Genomic DNA, 19,239 nt, shown 5'->3' with positions numbered 1-19,239 from the left:
AACAGCATCATCATAATGTTAGCTGTTAGCTTGAGTACTATGTGAAACCTCAAAATGCTACAGATGCCAGCATTTTTATGGAATGATAGAACAGTTTGGGTTGGATTGGACCTTTAAGATCATCTAGTTCCAACCACCCTGCTATAGGCAGGGACATCTCCCTCTAGACCAGATTGCTCAAAGCCCGATCCAGCCTGACCTTGAAGTCCTCCAGGGTGGGGGCATCCATAATCTCGCTGGGCAACGTTTCAGTTGTGTCATCACCCTTACAGTAAAGAACTCCTTCCTTATATCTAGTCTAAATCTACCCTCTTCCAGTTTAAAACCACTTCCCCTTGTCCTTTTGCTATATGCCCTTATAAAAAGTCCCTCTCCAGCTTTCCTGTAGGCCCCCTTCAGGTACTGGAAAGTCACTATAAAGTCCCATTGGAGCTTTCTCTTCTCCAAGCCAAAGAGCCCCAGATCTCAGCCTGTCCTCACAATTAAGTGATTTTGTCTTTGTAATTCTTAAGAGAGTTACCAGTTTCCCTGTTGATGTAACTCAGTGGTATAAATGGAGTTATTGTTGACTTACATGGAAAAATTAAGTCCTACTGAGATCGTTCCCATTGGAATGGGATTGGGAATGAGGTTACAGTATTTCTGTTTGGGAATGTGTCTTTGCAGTTCCTGCCTTCTATCTGAGCCAAAGTAACCAAGGTTACAAAAGCTATGACTGTAAAATGGTTGAGGAAAGAGCGTGCTTTAATTCATCATCAGTTTGTTCCAAATTTAAATGACCTTTAAATAGCCATATTGAAAAGAAAGTATAGAGTGGCTCTTCTACCTCACTCTCAAAAGGTACGGCATGACGATGAGAAAGCGCTTACTGACACCTTTTAACAAGTTAGTTTAATTGTTGAAGAGGACGTATTTTAATGACAGCTTTGGACATCAAAGGAAAACTATCGCCTCAGCTGAACCATTCTGTATTCACAATGAATGTGGAAAACCTGCACAGAGCTGTGATGAAGTGCTACGCTAACCGACTTTGTCCTTCTCTGTCTATGTTATCCAGTCTTACCTTTGTTTAATTCAGAAGGATTTTTGTTTTGTTATGGCTTCCAGGACTTATTCATTATTGGATGATAAATGGGAAAGAAAGTCAAAGTTTCTTTCTGCAGTTCACCACAGATGCTACTGATTTGACAAATATTCCAAGTAGACTTGCTTGGGGAAAACAAAAATCCTGTTTTTTTTTCTTGTTGTTCTGTAATTGGACTACAACTACCTAAGTCTTGCAGGAAAGAACATTCAGAGATGTGGAGGCTCCATAAACGCCTCCACATTATATATATATTATATATATTATATATATATATATATATATATATTTTTACCAATGTGTACAAATCCAGTAAATACTGTTAATTCTCTTAGCTTTATAATCAGAGGAAGAAAATGTGTACTGCAAAACTGCATCTTTGTAGGCATTTCCTTTCATAAAACAAACCTCTTAACCATTTTCCCCTAAACATCTGAACAATGAATTTTCAAGTCATTAGTAACTCATGTTATGAGTATTAAAAAAAGACTTCTCAATGACATGAAAATACTGTGAGGAAATCATAGTCACCTGACAAAACAGAAAAATAAAGAGGCAGAAATACATTGTACAGAGCAATAAACCGTTCTGTGTGAGTCTACGTCTTATCAACTAAAGCTCATTTAGGTAGCTTCACTTTAAAAACAAAATCAGATACCATAAAATCTCATAGTGATATTCCAGTATTTCAATTATAAATCTGTTGAATGTTGTCATAATTGGTGTGTTGGAAAGCTCAGGTCTTTGGTAAAGGGAAGTAATATAGCTGGATAAAACATAAATCTCTACTGTTGATTTAGGAATTGAATTAGACTACCCAGAATCTAAGCTTCCTTTCTAATCCTTCCTCAGAGGAAAACAATACTCACTTTTTGAAGATCCCCAGCAACATTGCATATGATGTCCTTGATCCCTGTCCAGCACAGTTCCTTGTTTCACTTATTGTTTCTCTACCTGACTCATCATATTGCTTAAGCTCTTGCCAATTAATTGTGGCCAGCCTTTCTTATCTCTTTATCTCTTGTGGGGGTGATTATATTTTTTTATTTTTCTAAAGAGCCTTTGTTTTTTTTTCTTTTTTTTTCTTTTTTCCTTCCAGAGGTTGCATTGCTTGGGGAGCTCTGTGCGTTCAACTCCTGCTGCTTCCCTGCTGTTGATCATCTCTTCTATCTTCCACCAGTGGCAAATAGCTATTGTGGGAGGCAAGGGATAGATTCATAGGTTTTGGACAATTTGTCAGCAAGAAATGCCAACTGGAGAATTTTCCAAAGAACAAATAACATCCATTTTAAAACACAGGATGCCATGCTAAATAAACAATAGTTGTCACCAACACAGAAGGATTGGCTTATAAAATCTGTAGGAGAGAACTTGGTTTGCTGCATTGCCTTATGTTTTCATTTACTTTTTAGCCCACAAAGGATTTTTTATTTTTTTATTTTTTTGCCGTGGAACACTATGGAGGGATATAGAAATTGAGATGTAATGTTTTACTTGCACTCACTGATTTTGTTTGTTTGTTTAAATCTTGTGTTCAAATACATAAGCCAGTAAACCGAAGAGTAAAATTCATACCACTCTGCTGATTATTTTGCTGATTATTATTGCTGATTAAACTGCCTGGTTTAAAAAAGAAGGAAAATTTGGCACTGTCTATTCACAAAACATTCTATAAAACAAGAAGAAATATTAGTGTTCCTGTTCCAAAGCTGAAACCTTTTGTTCACAGTCATGGTGTAGCACACTCTAAAAAGCTGATTTTCATCTTTTGTAAACTGTGAATTCTCCTTTTACTGTATCTATCACTGTAAAAGTAATGCTTCCTGTTTATTTTTACAGGAGCTACAACAGATTCAAAGAGCACAATAGCACTAGAAAGTGTAAGTTCTCAGCTACAAAGCACCATTTTTCAACATAGTCACCATCATTAGCTATTCATTTTTGCCAGTGATGAATGAGAGCCTGCATTTCCATAATAATAAAAATCTGCACTGAAGAGGGTGACTCGTTGTTTCACAGTTGCAATAATGGCATCATTGCTATGAATATGTTGTTCATACAGTTAATCTTCTCATTAGCCTGAACAGATGGAAGTCAGAAGGCTCCAAATCTGGACTATGGGATAAGTGTGGTAAGGCAGTCCGGCCAAGATTGGGAATGTGTTTCAGACTGGTATGGAGTCTGGTGATTTATGATGCAAGAGAAAAGTTGTCCTATTTTTTGGTCTAATCTGGAAGTTTGAGCCTTCAGCTTAGTCAATGTTTTGATGTGACGGTCAGAGTTGATGACTTGTCCAAGTTCCAGGAAATCCAGAAGTATCACAGCTTTCCAATCCCAAAAGACAGTGCACATCATTTTACTCATTAGTGCTTCTTGAACTTTATCTTTAATGGGAAATTCATGGAGGCATTTATTTGGGAGCAGCGCTCATAACTGTTTTGCATTTAGTTTTTAATGTTACATCCTCTGAGAGATTTATTTTTTTCATAAACCGTCTTTCAACCTAAGGAAAATGTATTGAATTTTTGAAATTTGATTGTACTAGAATTGAATATAATATACTGTCTAGTACTTGCATTTGACTCCAGAATGCTCTACATACTTATTAAAATATTATTTACGTATTCTTTCTGCAGATCATTTCTTCAGTACGTTTCACTAAGTATTTGATACTCTTTCATCATTGATTCTGTGAATGCGAATTTCAGTGAGACTTCCTGGGTACATCAAGACTACAAAGAAACTGAGAAATTGCACGTGCCTGCTATCAAGGTATTAGATCATTTCTTGTTAAGTTAAGAAACTTATTTTTGCTTGATGTTTATATTGCACTTCAGAAAAACATACCTCCCACCCTCACAAAACCCAGAAATTCTGGAGATTATTTTTTTTTCTTTTTTAAGCACTGTTGTCAATCTAAGTCTATGCTATGTCTTTCCATCTAGGCCAAAGACTCATTCACCATTTGTTTTCCTCCCAGTCAGCATCATTTTAAAATGCTATAATTTTATCTACGGAACTAGATATTAATGATGAAATTTAATTCAAAATATCTCTCAAAGCACAGGCCAATTTTAGCAAACCCATAACTAAAAACCAGCTGGGTGTCTTCCTGCTCTCTGCCAGAAGTCCCTTTTCTCATCTGCCATGGAGGTGTTAGGTTTGCTAATACCCACGTCAATGAATAGGACACGTGGTGAGCCCTTACACTGCTGCCCCATCATGCAAATCTTGTGTATCAGAAAAAAAGTTATTGAGTATGAAAAATAACATATATGTAACTTTATGACTGTCTCCTGGGCGTATGCAATGAGAAACCCAAACCTGAGAAAATGAAATGGTCTGCTGACATTAAAAGCATGTGTTTACTTCTGTTCTTGTAACTATCTTCACTCAGACTTGCACACAAATTCATCTGTGGCACTGATGTGGAAAGTCATATAAAAGTTGCCTATCTACTAGCAGTCATGCTGTGGAAAATATACTGACTCCCCAGGAACTTGTTTGTTTCATGTCTGTAATAAACCCGAGACTAAATGGTCAAAACACTTTTTCTCCAGACATTGGTTCAAATCTTAACTCAGCCACAGAACTCTGGAAATGTGATGAGAAATAATTTATGCCAGCAAAGCACCTTTTGTGATATAGCATCTTGACCCGGTTTGTTCATAAGTCTTTTCACAGAAGAATTTAATGTTTAACACTTACTGTTCTTTTAACTCAGTGTTGTTCAACTGCTATTTAAAGCACAATTTTACAAGACGCTGAGTATCCTGGGGGAGGGGAATCACAAAATCTGTTATCTATGGGGTGTACCAATGTTTCTGCAAATAATCTCTGTGGCAAATTAATCTTCTCATGGGCCCACCTGTGGGATGATACAGCCAGAAGGTTGACTGAGTGCGGGATGTTGCATTGATATGAATATTATAGTTTCTGCCTTTGTGAATGGCTGTAAATGTGTTGCTCCTAGCACAGACATAATTTACTCAAGAGACCAAAGGGTTGAAATTACTGAAATTGCAATGTAGAGTTGCTAAGGATTATTTTTGAGAAAGCACACCGGACATGGATGTGACAGAGAACCCAGTAAGTAGCCATTTGAGAAAAGAGAACAGCAGATCAGGAAAGAATTTTTCAACTTTCAAGACACGCATTTTGCATGAAAGCTGTGGTTTTTAGTGTGTATTAAAACTCTACCACAAATACCCAAAGGAAAAATCTTTTCCATGGGAGGGAAATTTTGCTCACGTTCTGGTAATTGCTCTGGTAAATACATGTGAAACTGAAAAAAAAAAAAAAATTTGCTCCTTCTGACCCAGATACTATTCTTGCAATTTTTGCAAAAATGGCGAGACTATCAGGGATACACATGAAAATTTCCCAACCTCTTTAATGACTAGCAGAGCCCTCTGCTGTTGGATGTTGTTGCAATGTCCCAAAAACCGAGTAAATCTAACATTTAATGCAATTAAATAGCCTGTTCACAAAAGAGCCATGGCTGTTGCTTATCTGCTGTTACAAGAGACAGGCAGCTAGTGATGTAAATGAGTAAATAGAAAAAAACTGTTAATTCTGTATTTTGACATGCATTGTTCTTTTTACAAATGAGTATAATTGTTGCCTTCTCCCAGGAGGTGAATCCATTCTGCAAACAGTATATGTAAATTAAATAAAGTAAAAATGTGCTCCCAGGCTAGCCCAGAATCAGGTATATTTTGAAATCTAATGCTGCTGAAGGATATGTGATGCTGTGACGTATTCAGTAACTTCCTTTTGTTCTCGCACTCACACTGTTCATCTGGAAACACACTGTACAGGGCAAAGTCTACTGCGCTGACTCAAGTTGAATTCACAGTTGCCTCTTGATATATCACAATATGTCATTCAGTAATCCCACTGAGGAAAATGTAATTACCATGCAACATCCTGCGCTGTATTGGGGTTTCTCACTAAGTAAGTAAAAAATAAATTTCTGTCAGTACTGCAGAAATAGTGTTTTGGAGATGTTGGAGCAGACCAGCTGGGTCATAAGCCATGATAGTTCACTGAAATTACTGGTCACAGGGGGTATGTTCTTTTTTAGCTGCAGGCTGTATGTCTTTTCTTTCCATCTGAGTGTACAGAAACTTGTCCACTGTCCAAGTAAGCTCTTACACAATGAGTTCAAGTCTCACAGTATCCCTGCGAGAGACATGAATTGTTACAGAGTAGAAATTAAGGGCCAGAGGAGTTGCTCTGTGTCCACAGCCATGCACAACGTCTGAGTAAGGATCTGAAATTGACTTATGGTTCCACCATAGATGTCATCCTGAGTCTGTTGTCTTTTTTTCTATAACGTGACATTTAACTACTGATGGCACTGATCTGCTGAACAAAGAGTGAAATCTAAGGCTTCTGCATTCTAAGATGCATACTGTTCAAGCTAGCTGAATTACTATATTTTCCTCTGGAGCTGTGACCTCCTCTGATAGCTTTGCTCCACTGTTAGATTGATGGTCATGCTCATTGGGAGGGAAAAGAATTAATTCCCACATACTTCTCCAAACTGTGGACTTATCCTAATTAATTTATTTAAATACAAATATATAAATAAAAAATCACTAATCTCTACAAATAATGGAAGAGACTCTCACTTGTGACTTTTAAAGCTTGGAAGTAATGCTTATGTGGTAATGTACTTGTGAAAATGAATGATCAAAAAAAAAGACCATAAAGTCATAGAATAGTTAAGCCCACCCAGTTCTACTTCCTTGCTATATGCAGGGCTGCCCTTTCCCCTCTTTCCTCCCCCCCACAGTTCAGGCTGCCCAGGGCCCCATTCAGCCCGGCCTTGAGCACCTCCTGCTTTCTGGGTAGCCTGTGTCATATCCTCACCACACACAGCAAAGAATTTCTTCCTGCAGTCTAATCTAAATCTCTCCTCTTTTAGTTTAAAACCATTACCTCTTGTCTTGTTGCTACACTCCATGATAAAGTCCCTCTCTAGCTTTCCCATAGGCCCCCTTTAAGTACTGAAAGGCCACCATAAGACTTCTCTGTAGTCTTCTCTTCTTGATCCCATGTCTAGGATGAGACTCTCTAGAATGAATTAAATTTTTACTTTTGTATTTGAAATTGTCTTAATGAACTGATAATTTTATACAGTGCAAAAGTCTCCTCTGAGAGCATCTCTCTCTCTCTCTCTGATAAACCATGCCGTGCTGGTGAGAAGAGCTAAAATAGCTACTTAAGCTGACTGGTTCCTGTTTAATAACCTGCTGTTTAGTAGGTTGTTCTTACACTGTATTTTTTCTGACTTATGCTGGTAACTGTAATCCTCTCCTTTTTGTTTAATCCAAATTTCTGCTAGGAATAATGAAAAGGAAATAACGTGGTATTCCTTGAGATCTCAATAATATATACTATTGGTGAGCTTCTGGAAAACAAAACCATTTCTCTTGGCAGTGTGAGCTGAATTTCTATGCAGGATTCATTTCAAATTGCTACTGCATTGGCACCATATTTGCTTCTTATTAGTGTAAGAATCCACAAAGCATTTAACAAACTATGAAGTCTGTCATTGCAGATTTGGTTCCCAGCATGTTATTGATGTTCTCGAAGCTTACTCTTTTTTTTTTTTTTTTTTTTTTTTTTTTTTTTTTTCTTCCAGTCAGTCCTGGTGCAGTGAGTAAAATAAATCCTGAATTTATAGGTGGCTGCTAATCCCATGTTTCACTCCTTTCATAGGAAGCCAGTGACAAAACTCTACTGTTTGTGAGATGCAATATATTATATTTATGTAGCCTATGAACCTCCCCTTGGCTAGTGTATTGGTATTCAGGATGAATGGTTTACAAGCAAATTGATCAAAGAAAGGATATATCAGCACAGAAGAACACAGGGAAAGGTTCTTATTCCAGGCTTGGTTATTCTCTCATGTCAAAAATTAAGGATACAGAAAATTATAACAAAACAAAGGTTTAGAAACGGCTGTAATTGGAGAGCTGGAGTGCTCATACGAACTGCTAAAGAAACTGATAAGCTGGTAAAATGAACATGCACTTCTACTGGTGTAACAAATTTTACCCATGAGCAGTTTCACTGAGATCAATGGGACTATCAGCATCTAGTCTTTTTGGAAAGGAGCAGTCTCCTAGAAGCTCCTGAGATATTTCAGCATGAACACCTGCAGCTGTCTGGTACTTGTTTTATTTCACCTGTGCTTAAAAGGCTCTTCTGATTAAAAACATGCTGGGGAAATAACTGCACTCTTCTTTTAGTATGATTAAGATCCTGAACAATATTGAGACACCATCTATCTGTTTCAGCAGTTTTAACTGCTGTCTCTTCAGTTCATTCTATAGATAATTAAAACAGACTCAACTGAAATTCTTCATCTCAGCCAAATGGATTGATGAATTTTAATGGAGAACACTTATTCCAGTCTTTAATTATGTTTGGCAGTCTGAAATCTTCGCTTTGAAACTATGTATTCTATTGTAGGCATTTAAAACCTTACAATTCAATCTTGCTAAGTGATAATGCAGCTTTCTGGAAGCTGTCTTTTTGTTTTAGATTCCATTTTACTTGTTCATGACCTAACCCAAACAATCAAGCATTTTCCTTAGCAGAAGATACAGCAAACCTCAGTGTGACACCGCTTTGGCCAAAACCAGCACTGCACTTTCGAAAGGACGCTGTCAGCCTCAATAGGCAAGAAGTCTAATCTACCTTCTCCATCTCCAGCTTAAGAAAATCTTAATACAGAGCTATTACTTAGAAAAAAGAGGAAATGGTTTTAAGCTGAGGGAGGGAAGATTTAGGTTGGATATCAGGGGGAAGTTCTTTACAGAGGGAGTGGTGAGGTGCTGGAATAGGCTGCCCAGAGAGGTTGTGGATGCCCTGTCCATCCCTGGAGGTGTTCAAGCCCAGATTGGATGGGGCCCTGGGCAGCCTGGTCTGGTATTAAATGTGGAGGTTAGTGGCCCTGCATGTGGCAGGGGGGTTGGAGATTCATGATCCTTGAGGTCCCTTCCAACCCGGGGCCATTCTGTGATTCGTGATTGTCTGGTATTATTCTGCTAGATTATTCAGTGATTGCTGCTGCAAATTTCTTAGAGGACATATTTGCAACAGTTTTGCCTTTGGGTTAGAAACAATTTCATTTTAATACATTTTCTGGAGTGCCGTCAGAATTACAGATAGTATTTCATGTGAGGGAAGAGGAACTTTAGAAGCCCAAATGTGCACCTCTTTTAGATCCAGAATTCTTCTAGAAAGAAGAAAAGGACTCTTAGAGAGTATTCAAGTATAAAACCTTTCTGGTAGCCACCTTGGACTCTGTCATCAACTGAGAATCCTTTAGCTGGTTTCTGAGGTTTCACTACGCTTCAAAACAGCATACTTTAATATAAGGAATGAGACATCCCAGAAACCTCTTCCCAGCAGCTGCTGCTTGGAATACAGCACTCCACAAAGCACAGTTTTCTGTCATTCAGCATCACCAGCTGAATGACAGAAATCTTCAGGCTTAATTCTGTAGCTTCAGATGTTGTCCCAGACTACCTGGCATCTTGCAAACAGGAACAAGTCTTTTTTTGGTGGTAGCTTTGGAGCATGTTCCTGTTCCTTCCCTGAGGCTGGGAATCTTTTCACATGTCAGGGAGAAATGATGGTGTGATTATTTCTTCTCCTGACTCCTCAGTTTTACTTCCAGGTGTTACTTGAACAGCAGTTAGAAGAGAATGTATGAGAACAGCCTAGAAGAATTACAGAAAACAGGCAATAGAGTAAAAAATAAAGTTGATTTTAAAAAGACCCACTAAGTTCTGCAGTCATTTGAAATGCGCCCCTTCAATCTCCTTATAAAAGCAAATGCTTACTTTGGGAGCTTCTGGTATTCTCTTCTTTCCAGAATCAGAATAAAAAAGGTAATGAAAAGAAAGAAAATAAAGATACAAACTTTTAATTAAGCTCTCTGTTCTACCTACCTACACATTCATTTAAAGAAACAACAGGTTCTTGGGAGGACTTCGAATTTTACAGAGATGTTTTTTCTTTTTAGAGAAATGATAATTACAGTAAATGGGTTCTTTGTGTGAGTTGTTGGCAATTCAATTACTAAAGTATCATTTGTGACCCTGAATGTCCTCACTGTGTTTGTGCTACTGAACTGTGAGGTTTGTGGAGGCTAACAGAGCCCAAGCAAGAAGATTTCAGTGCTCACGATGTGAGCATGTTGTTTGATGCAGATCTGGAGAAAACATGTGACCTTCAGTTATGGGATGAGAAAATCCATCTCATTACAAGACTCCCATTGCTATAAGATTAACTGTAGATTTTAGGAGTGAGACCTGGAAGGAGAAGTGTTTTGGAGAATGATTAAGGAAATGTGTGGTCCTTTTCTTTGCAGCTATTTCTGGCAGTTTGTCACAGTAATAGCACGTTTCAGTCCTATTTATTTATTTATTTTTTATTCCAGGTTCAGGAGAGAAGGCAAGATGCAGCTTATAAAAAATGTTGTTAAAATTCAACAGACCAGCTAGATAGTTTTCTGTCATTTGTAATCTTGTGCTGCGTACTTGGAATGTGCTTTAAACAAACGGGAAGTGTGAATACTGTCTGTTCTATTCAGAAATGTGGGTGTTGCAGGGTTTATACGATCTGCCTCCGCTATAGACGTATCAGGATACCATGTGGTGTCAGGTGTAAAACCCGGACTAAAAGATGTATGAAGTACATAGGTCAGAACTGAGCTTACCAACCCTTGAGAAAAGCTAAGTAGTGAGGGTAAGCCACCTGCTGTGTCCAGAGAGAAGAAATTGAGAAAGCTGGAAGAACTGCCTGTGGGCAACTGTGATTTTAACATCAAATAAGAGAATCATTTTTTCTATGAAGGGCATTCATAGCTAGTTCATTTAAACTTTGAAGTAAGGAAACTTGTGAAGTATTGCGCCTGTCAGGCTGGAAAAAAGGATTTGGTATATTGCTTATATTAACCTTGAAGCTGTTCTCAGTTTAGTTTGATTTTAAAAACAAATTAAGATTATAGAATGGCTTCAGTTGGAAGGGACCACTTTCTGAGTCATATGTTTGACCTTTCTGGGTCATATGAAGCACTTTATCCTTTTTGTGTACTTGTTAATTTTGTTGAAGTATCACTTAGTTCTGTATTCAAATGAAAAACAGCCCAACATGACATCGAATAACAGTGACCTCGCTGTTTAACCTCAGGATGTTGATTTCTACATTCACTCCATGTTTCACTGTTAACATAATTACTTACATTTGAAGCAGACAGTGATGAAATGATCTGACCTTTATATATTATTACTTGGCTAGTTTTTCCTTATTTGCTGGAAAAAATCAGTTGCTGAACATTCTTATTAATATTCATTTCAAATCCTTTGCATGTCCTTCATGCTATAACTAGAAAGTAATTCTCCCTTCTTCTGCACTGCAGGACACAAGTTTTCATAAATAATTGTTGAGTTTTATGTCACTTTTAAAAATCAATGTAATCTCTATGAATACTGTCTGATGGATGTATTTATATTGAGGATTTGCATTTATTATCATTGCAATTAATCTGATTGCTTCTGTTGCCTTCCTGACTGAGCAGAAGAAGTTGATTTTTCCATTCTCCATGTACCAAACTTGAGATTCAAATAAAGGAGATTTTGCTGCTGTGAAGGAAGGGATCTATGGAAATGGGATTCATTTTGGTATGAAATTGCTGAGAAGAGAGATGGTTTTCTAGTCTGACATTCAGAGCAGCCAATATCCTGCTTTCTCAGTACTTAACCCAGCCAGTGAGAAGGGACAAGACAACGTGTGAAACTTCAGGCAGCCAATAAACACAGCTGAAGAGTCGTTTAGCCTGCAATAAGTGCCTTAACATAACGTGCAAGGATACATAGAAGTTGGTCAATAGCTGGAGTCTACTGTACAAATGCTGGCCTGACAGAGGTCATGGGCAAACTAAGAGTGGTTCTAAGCCTTACTCAGCTTGAGAGCTTAAACTAGCCCCTGGGAAGGAAGGCTAAAATGGGGTCCTGGGCTGTGGACAGTGTTGTGGTATATTTATCTTGAATATTACTCTAGTCTTCTCTTGATTTCTCTTCACTAATACAAAACACGATTTTATCCTGAACTAAATAATAAAAATTTACTAAAATGTGGTAACCCATAGATATATGTAATAGTCTAAAAATATACAGCAAGAATTGAAAAGATGAAATTACCTTCAGAACTGGGGCAGTTAATATAAGCAGTTGTGCTGGATATTAATGAATAACTTTCTGGAAGCTGTTGTGCATTTTGTTGTAAATGTGCCATAGTGCATTTGCTGCAGTGGTGGTGTTCTGTGATACAAAATTACTATGAAAAAAAAAATCAAAGGAAGAATCTTTCCAAACTGTTATTTGCTTGCTTATGATAATTTTGTATATCCTGAACCAAAAGACAGTTTCTGTAAGATTCAGTAGGTAATTACTGAGAGAGCATACTTTCTGCCATTTACAGGTTCAGCCCTCAAGTAATAGGAAGCACTTCTATTATTCCAACCTCTAGAGGCATCTATGTGCTTGCCTTTCATCTATAGGCAAATTTGAAAACATTTGCCTATATATATGCATATGTTGACAAGTTAGTCTTGTGTGATAGTCCTAGATCTTGGAATTAAGCGCAGCCAACTAATGTTGAATTAATGCTTATTAATATCAAGGGGAGTTTTGTTTCCCGAATGTAGTAAACAATTATGATTTTATAAAATAAAGTAACTCAGCTATGAAGTCTGACCCAGTTGCTCTGGGTTTGATCCAACTGAGTCTTACAGGCTACCAACGATGTAAATTGCAATCTCCCCGAGCATCCAGTTTGTTTCCTGGACTGTCCTCACAGAATAGAAAATAATCGTTTCCTTACATCCAACTCTGATCCTCTTTGGTTTCACTTCGCATCTCCCATCATGGCACATACCTCTGTGAAATGTCTGGCTCTATATTCTCCGTAACTTCTTCACACATCCTAAGAATGTGCCCTCAGAACCATTTCTTTCCAGACAGAACAGTCCCAGATCCTAGAGCAAGCAACCCAGCTTGGTTGCTCTCCACTGAACTACCATCAGTTCTGCATCACATAACTGGGCTGGACCCAGAACCAGATGCAGTATTAAATGTAATCTAGTGAGCACCAAGAAGAGATAATAAGTTCCCCTGACCTACTATCTGTGCTTTGGTCACACAGCCCTGGATGCCAACAGCCTTTTATACTGAATGGATCCATAACCCTCTGCTTCACATTGTACATGATATTTGTTCAAAGATTTCATTAATTTTGCTTGGTTCTGATGTTAATTCTGGATTCCTGATGATCACAGGATGCTCTGAAACATGCTTTATTTCTATTCTGTACATACTGATTTCTGTCTTTTTTGAAGTGAATTGTCTTGTTGCATTGGTGATAAACAGTGAACAGCAAACTTGTGAAGATCTCAAAAGAACTAAAGCACATCAACACTGCTATGTGGAAAATGACTCTGTGAAAGTTCAAACTGAAAAAGCAAGCGGCCTTCCAGAATGATCCATGCTAAAGATAAAGATGACCCTTGCTATATAGGTCATGGTGTCACAGGAGTTTGTTTTTCAGTTTTCCACACTTGCAGAACTGTTCACTACCCAAACTGAACAAAGTATGGTGACCTGAATGCACTAAAGTAGTTGAGCCTTCAGACTGATTATAAACTTCCAAAGTAGCATCAGAAAGTGCTTCGATCTTGGATTTCATTTGCAGCGTAAACTAGTGTTTCAACAGTAGGTCTGGGAGCAGCCCTAAAGCACTACATTGCTTCCAGGAAAAGTGAGGTAAACATAGTAGAAAAAGATATCTGACAACATGAGCAGTGGAGCTTTTGTGCTGTGAGAGACACTTTGTTCCTCAAATCTATCACAGTGATGGCGTCATGATATGGATCTGCTCTGTGCCACAAAACATAACTTCCTCATTCAGCATAAGTCAAGGTATCAAAAATGCACCAGAAGATAAATTCTGTTTCTTGGTTCAGTTTCTTACGTATAATCATAAAAGCAGGAAAGATAAAAGAATATGAGAGGGTGGTATCACATGAAATGAATGGAAAACAAAAAAGAGATGTAGTTGGGATATCATCAGTTTCTCAAAAGGATGTAAAAATGAGTGGTTTAAACTAAATTATTTCTGAGTCATATGTTTTTCAACAGGTATGTTGACAGTATATGAGACAGACTTCTCAAGGAGAAAGCATGGGAAGAATATTGGGTGTGAAGAAGATAAAAAATTATATCACTCACTTCAAAGAACAAGGAAACATTTTTTTCCCTCTTCTTGCTCAGAAATAAAACCTGCAATCTGGTATCACACAAACCAATGTCAAATCAGTATGGTAGGTTAAGTACAGAGTTTCCCAAAATGAACTAAGGTATTTTTTTGCATCTCTCTCGACTTCTCTATAAAAGGTTTTTTTTCAAGTGCATTGGTTTTCCAAGCACATACAGCTACTTTTTCACTACAATAAAGGTATGACCACCTGCTCAGTAGAAAAAATATTTTAGAGAGAAAATCGTCATGTATTGTATGTGATGTTGGTTTTTTTTCCAGCTACTTCTCAACTACTTTCTAGTAGATAGAGCATTTGATTCGCTTGCGTGCCCTGGATCTTGAAGGTAGTTACTGTGAATCATGCTGCCCATGTTCATTCTTGCTGTGCAATACACATCTCTCCTTAATAGCATAAAAGTATCATGATAAACCAGACAACGCATATCACAGAAATTTAATAGATTCAGTAATAGTGAGGTTCTTAATGAAATCACTATATTCGTGTGAGTCCCTAGAATTCTTCTAAGGGAACTCTGTCATGGATGAAAATTAGGTGAACTGTCATTAATTGAAACAAAGCGAAGAATCATTTTATATCTTTGGAAGCAAATGCTTTATAAATCCCAATTATTGTAGCAAGGATGGGAAAATCTGATGGAAAGAGTTTAAAACTTATTTTACATTTGGAAATAAGTAGCTTTTGAACAGAGCATTGGTCATTAGGTCTTTTACATCCTAGTTCTCCTGCTTGTTTCACGTAAGACAATTCAGTAGAATATTTCAGTATAGTTTAGCATATTTAGAGAAGAGGCTACAGATAGACAAGCTGCCTGATTGAACAGTTGTTACTATTGGTTTTCACAGAATTCACAATAGTTCTGTTGTCTATATTTCAACTTTTTACACTATGACTTGTACATACAAATCTGCCTGTTGACTTGGCAGACAGCCTACAGCCAAGACAAATTCTCATCTAATTCACTGAAGAGGTACAGAGATAAAGTAAAAATCTTTTCTCTAAGCACTGGAACTGGAATAGGAAGTTTAACCCTATCAGTGTGTACCAGGATTTGGAACAGCTGCTTCTGACACTCTGAAAATTAGGTTTTACATGACTGAGGAGAGCACAGGCATGAGACAACTGCCCCTGCTACTCCTGTGTGAGACTGATTGAACAGAATGGTCTTCTGGCCTTACCTAGGAATGGTTGCTTCCTTCCATTGGGAAAGATGTGGCATTTTACGTAATGAAAATATTTTGATTTTTTTGACCCATCTTAGTCAAGCCGCCCCTCTCAGCAGTCAAAAAACCTCCAGCATACAATTTTCCATAATTAAAAAACAAATTACACTTTCCCAAGGGCTGTGCAAGGTTTGGAAGGGAGAAGAGGGGTGCATGTTGGATCCTTCAGAGCTAAGCAGAAATGCTGTGAGCCAGTGCTACACGATTATTACCCCTTGACACTGCTACTGGAAACTGTCAGATCTACTCCCCTTTGAATTAACAGGATTTCAGCTGTTGACACTTGACTTTTCTGAGCAGGTATTCTGGTGATGTTGGCAGTATTTGGTTATCCCAGGGTACACCATTTTGCAGAAGCAGTGATTCTGTTACAGAGTGGGAGAAATAGTTTGGAGTTTGTTTGTTCTTCGACTGTTCAGACCTAAAGAAACTCCTTGCTTCATCTGAACAGTTCCTACCATGACCACCACCAGAGTACAAAGTAGCAACAGGAACTCCAAGAGCTGATACCTCTATCATGCTCTCTTTATGTTCTGCAGAGTCCAGTTTGCTCCATGCAAAGTGGCCAGACTCCTCCCTCCAGATTCTGTTAGGTGTATAAAAAAATCTAGCAGTGACAAGTAAGAACCCTGTATGTAGAGCATGAAGAGAAAAACATCTCTCTTCAATTTTGTGTGACAACTGTTAATTTTATTATATGAAGCAAACACATGAGAAAATTGCTTTGAACAGGCATATATTACTTTTTTTCTCCCCCCCCCCTTTTTTTTTTTGTGTGTGTGTGAAATAAACTGATGATCAGAATGGAAATATAAGGTTTTAAGCTTCTTTTAGCTAAAAAGAGGAAAAAAAGCATCTTAGATTTTCATGAGACCGAACATAAGAAAAGAGAGAGAGCAAAATGCCTTCATTTCTGCAAAATGTTCAAAATTGTAACCGATGATTTTTCAGTTTCTTCTGGGAAAAGACTACTGAACGAGGCAACCACTGTACGTAGTTTTGCTCTCCAAGCCTGCATCTCTAGTCAGCTGGAACTCAGCAGCAGAGTTGAAATCAAATGACACTCCTTTTACACCTGTACCTTCGGGACTTCTCTAATTTTGATAGCTGGAGAGGGGACATGGTTGTGCATTTAATCTACAACAGTTTTCTACGGGAAGGGTTGTTTTTGCAGAAGCTTCATATTGTTTACTTTTTGCTGATTTTATTCAGTGCCATTTTACATTAAAAAAGCAAATACACACAAAAACAAACCGACCTATCCATGTGCAGCTACAGCCAAGCAACCCCAACATTTCTAAACTCAATTGCTGACCGTGTGAACAACCACCGCTAGCAGAGCCCAGACCCTCAGACCTGCTGCAGGCATTTCGAACACGGCAGAGAGCACATGTGGAGTGCTTGCTTAAGCACGCAAATATTACGCCAACAGCGCAAATAGCTTTTCCTAGCAACCCCGACGTGCTATTGTGCAGCATGTGCTCTCCCTTGCGGTAGACAGCCCCGAATCCGGGCTTGCTCTTAGCAGCCCCGACGCCGCTACAGGTGGCCGCGCGGAATTCATGCTGCCGGCGGAGACCGGACGCGAACCTGTCGCGGCGCTGCGACGCGGCCGGCAGGCGGCGCCATAACGCAGAGGGCTGGGCGCCCCGCAACCCCGTCCCGCCGCTACTCACCATGTTGACTTCAGACACCACGTCGATGCTGGCGATCTCGATCCGCATGCCCACGTCGACGGGCGGACCTGCGCGGGGGGGGAGGGAGGGAGGAAGGGGAAGCGGGAGCCGGTGTTAGACGGAGATCCGCCGGTCATCGGGCCGGGGAGCGAGAAGTGCGGGCGCCTCACCTCCGAAGTCAGGCCTGAGGCGGATATCGTAGCCGTGCAGCAGCCTGTCCACCGTCTCCTTCACGTAGGACATGTTGCTGGGCTCATCGGCGCTGCGGGAAGGAGCGGAACCAAGTCAGGGAGGCGGCCGCTGCCCCGCGCCCCTCCCCGACCCGGCAGCGCTCACCTGCGCGCCGCGCACCCCACGGCCAGCACCAGGGACAGCGACAGCGCCCATGGGCCGCTCCCCCTCGCCGCTCTCATCCCGGCCCCGGCCGCGCCTACGCCTGTCGGGGGCGACTGCAAGTTGGAACGGAGCGGAGCAACAATTGCCGGCAGCGCAGCGCATGCGCCGAGCGGAGTGCCGTGGGCACCGGTATCTTTGTTAGCCTGCGTAACGCAGGTGCCGTGAGTGCTGTCGTTTGGCCGTGAGAGCTGCTACAATGAACGCACTTTTCTTTTCTTCCTCTTTTAATCACCTCCTAGCTCAACTCAGTGGAACTTCGGCGTTGCTGTTGTGAATTCTTAACGTTTTCTAGTCATGATTATTGTATGCTGTAGTTGTACTGGTGATCAGATGTGATTGGTGCTGCTGGGCATACAGCACTCGACATGTACTAAAAGTTTGAAAACACGGTCCTGATAAAGTTACCTGGTTTCTTTTAAACACTGAATTAGGGTTTTTTCCGTGGGACTGGAGTCCCTTTGGTCTTCTCGATTCTTTGCAGCATTCTGTCTTCTACATAATTCTAACTTTGCCAAAAGCTGTGTGGCAGTCAACTACAGCTGTACTAAAAGGAGACGCCTGCTCTGTCTGGCCTGCTAAAATCTGTCATAAGGTGTGAGCGCAGGGGATTATCCTATGTAAATTCTCATTTCTGTATGGTTTAAGGCAACTGTACTTCAGAGTAGCTGTTCTGCTGGCAGCCTGTCAGTGTGAGGTGCGTTTCTGAAGCTCCTTTTGGGATGGTTGGGATCTAAGCTGGGCTCTGGAAGCAGCTGCAGACACCTTGCTGTGCAAAGAGAATGCTGGGAAGGCTCTCAGTGACTGGGGGCTGAGAGCAGGGATTTGTGTGGGGCTCTGAACAACACACCTCAAGAGTGCTGACATTACATGGCCACAGCAAGCAGCAAGAAGGCTCCTTTCTGGCTCATTTGGGGTGGGTGATGGCACCATGATGGAACTTATCTTCCAAATGCTTCCAAGGCTGAATTATTATTAACAGCAGAACCTCTGTGCTCTGATATACTATCAGTTGAAACACTCTGTGGTTTTATAGGATGTGTAAAGAATACTGAGGTTCTGTTTTCTTCTTGAAAGATTTATTTCTAGAAAGAAAACATAGTGTGCTTCTCCAGGCCACCAGTGTAGCAGAATCTTGTCTTTCATTTGAATAAAAAATTAGACATCCTAGTATCCTTCTGCAGCTCTTTAATACCTGTGATAAAGAACCATGACTTCTAAAATGAGTGACTGTGGCAAAGAGGCTAACTTTCATAGGCCTTATATTATCACAGACATGTTCTAAAAGCTATCAAAGATGACGAGACACTTGGTGGTCTGATTTTATGAAACTGAAGCTTCTTCTGCAGCCAATAAACTTGATTCAGAAAAGTGCAATGCATGATTCCATATGCTCTAGATTTTTATTCTCCCTCTTGGGCTGAGTGAAACCTGATAGGTTCCCTGTGTGGCCTTCTGGACTCCTGGAGCTGCTTGAGTGCCCTAAAAGTCAGACACGCAGGGATG

At 39.6% G+C, this 19,239-nt stretch overlaps 1 protein-coding gene across 1 annotated transcript in view; it reads right to left on the bottom strand.

Moving 5' to 3' along the window:
- Nucleotides 1-17,753, bottom strand: part of GABRB1 (gamma-aminobutyric acid type A receptor subunit beta1) — a 92,160-nt gene extending 74,407 nt beyond the window's left edge. The window contains exons 1-3 of the mRNA XM_042811857.1: nt 17,677-17,753; nt 17,511-17,602; nt 17,341-17,408 (exon numbers count right to left, since the gene is read on the bottom strand). Coding sequence (XP_042667791.1) covers nt 17,341-17,408; nt 17,511-17,602; nt 17,677-17,753 — 237 coding nt within the window. The remainder of the gene's footprint in view (nt 1-17,340; nt 17,409-17,510; nt 17,603-17,676) is intronic.
- Nucleotides 17,754-19,239: the final 1,486 nt, after the last annotated feature.

Source organism: Centrocercus urophasianus, unplaced genomic scaffold, assembly GCF_019232065.1.
Source record: "Centrocercus urophasianus isolate 14NV4802_14NV808 unplaced genomic scaffold, USGS_Curo_1.0 seq_13, whole genome shotgun sequence".
Taxonomy (NCBI): domain Eukaryota; kingdom Metazoa; phylum Chordata; class Aves; order Galliformes; family Phasianidae; genus Centrocercus; species Centrocercus urophasianus.
Note: the sequence above shows the minus strand (reverse complement) of the source record. Positions and strands in the feature narration are given on the sequence as shown.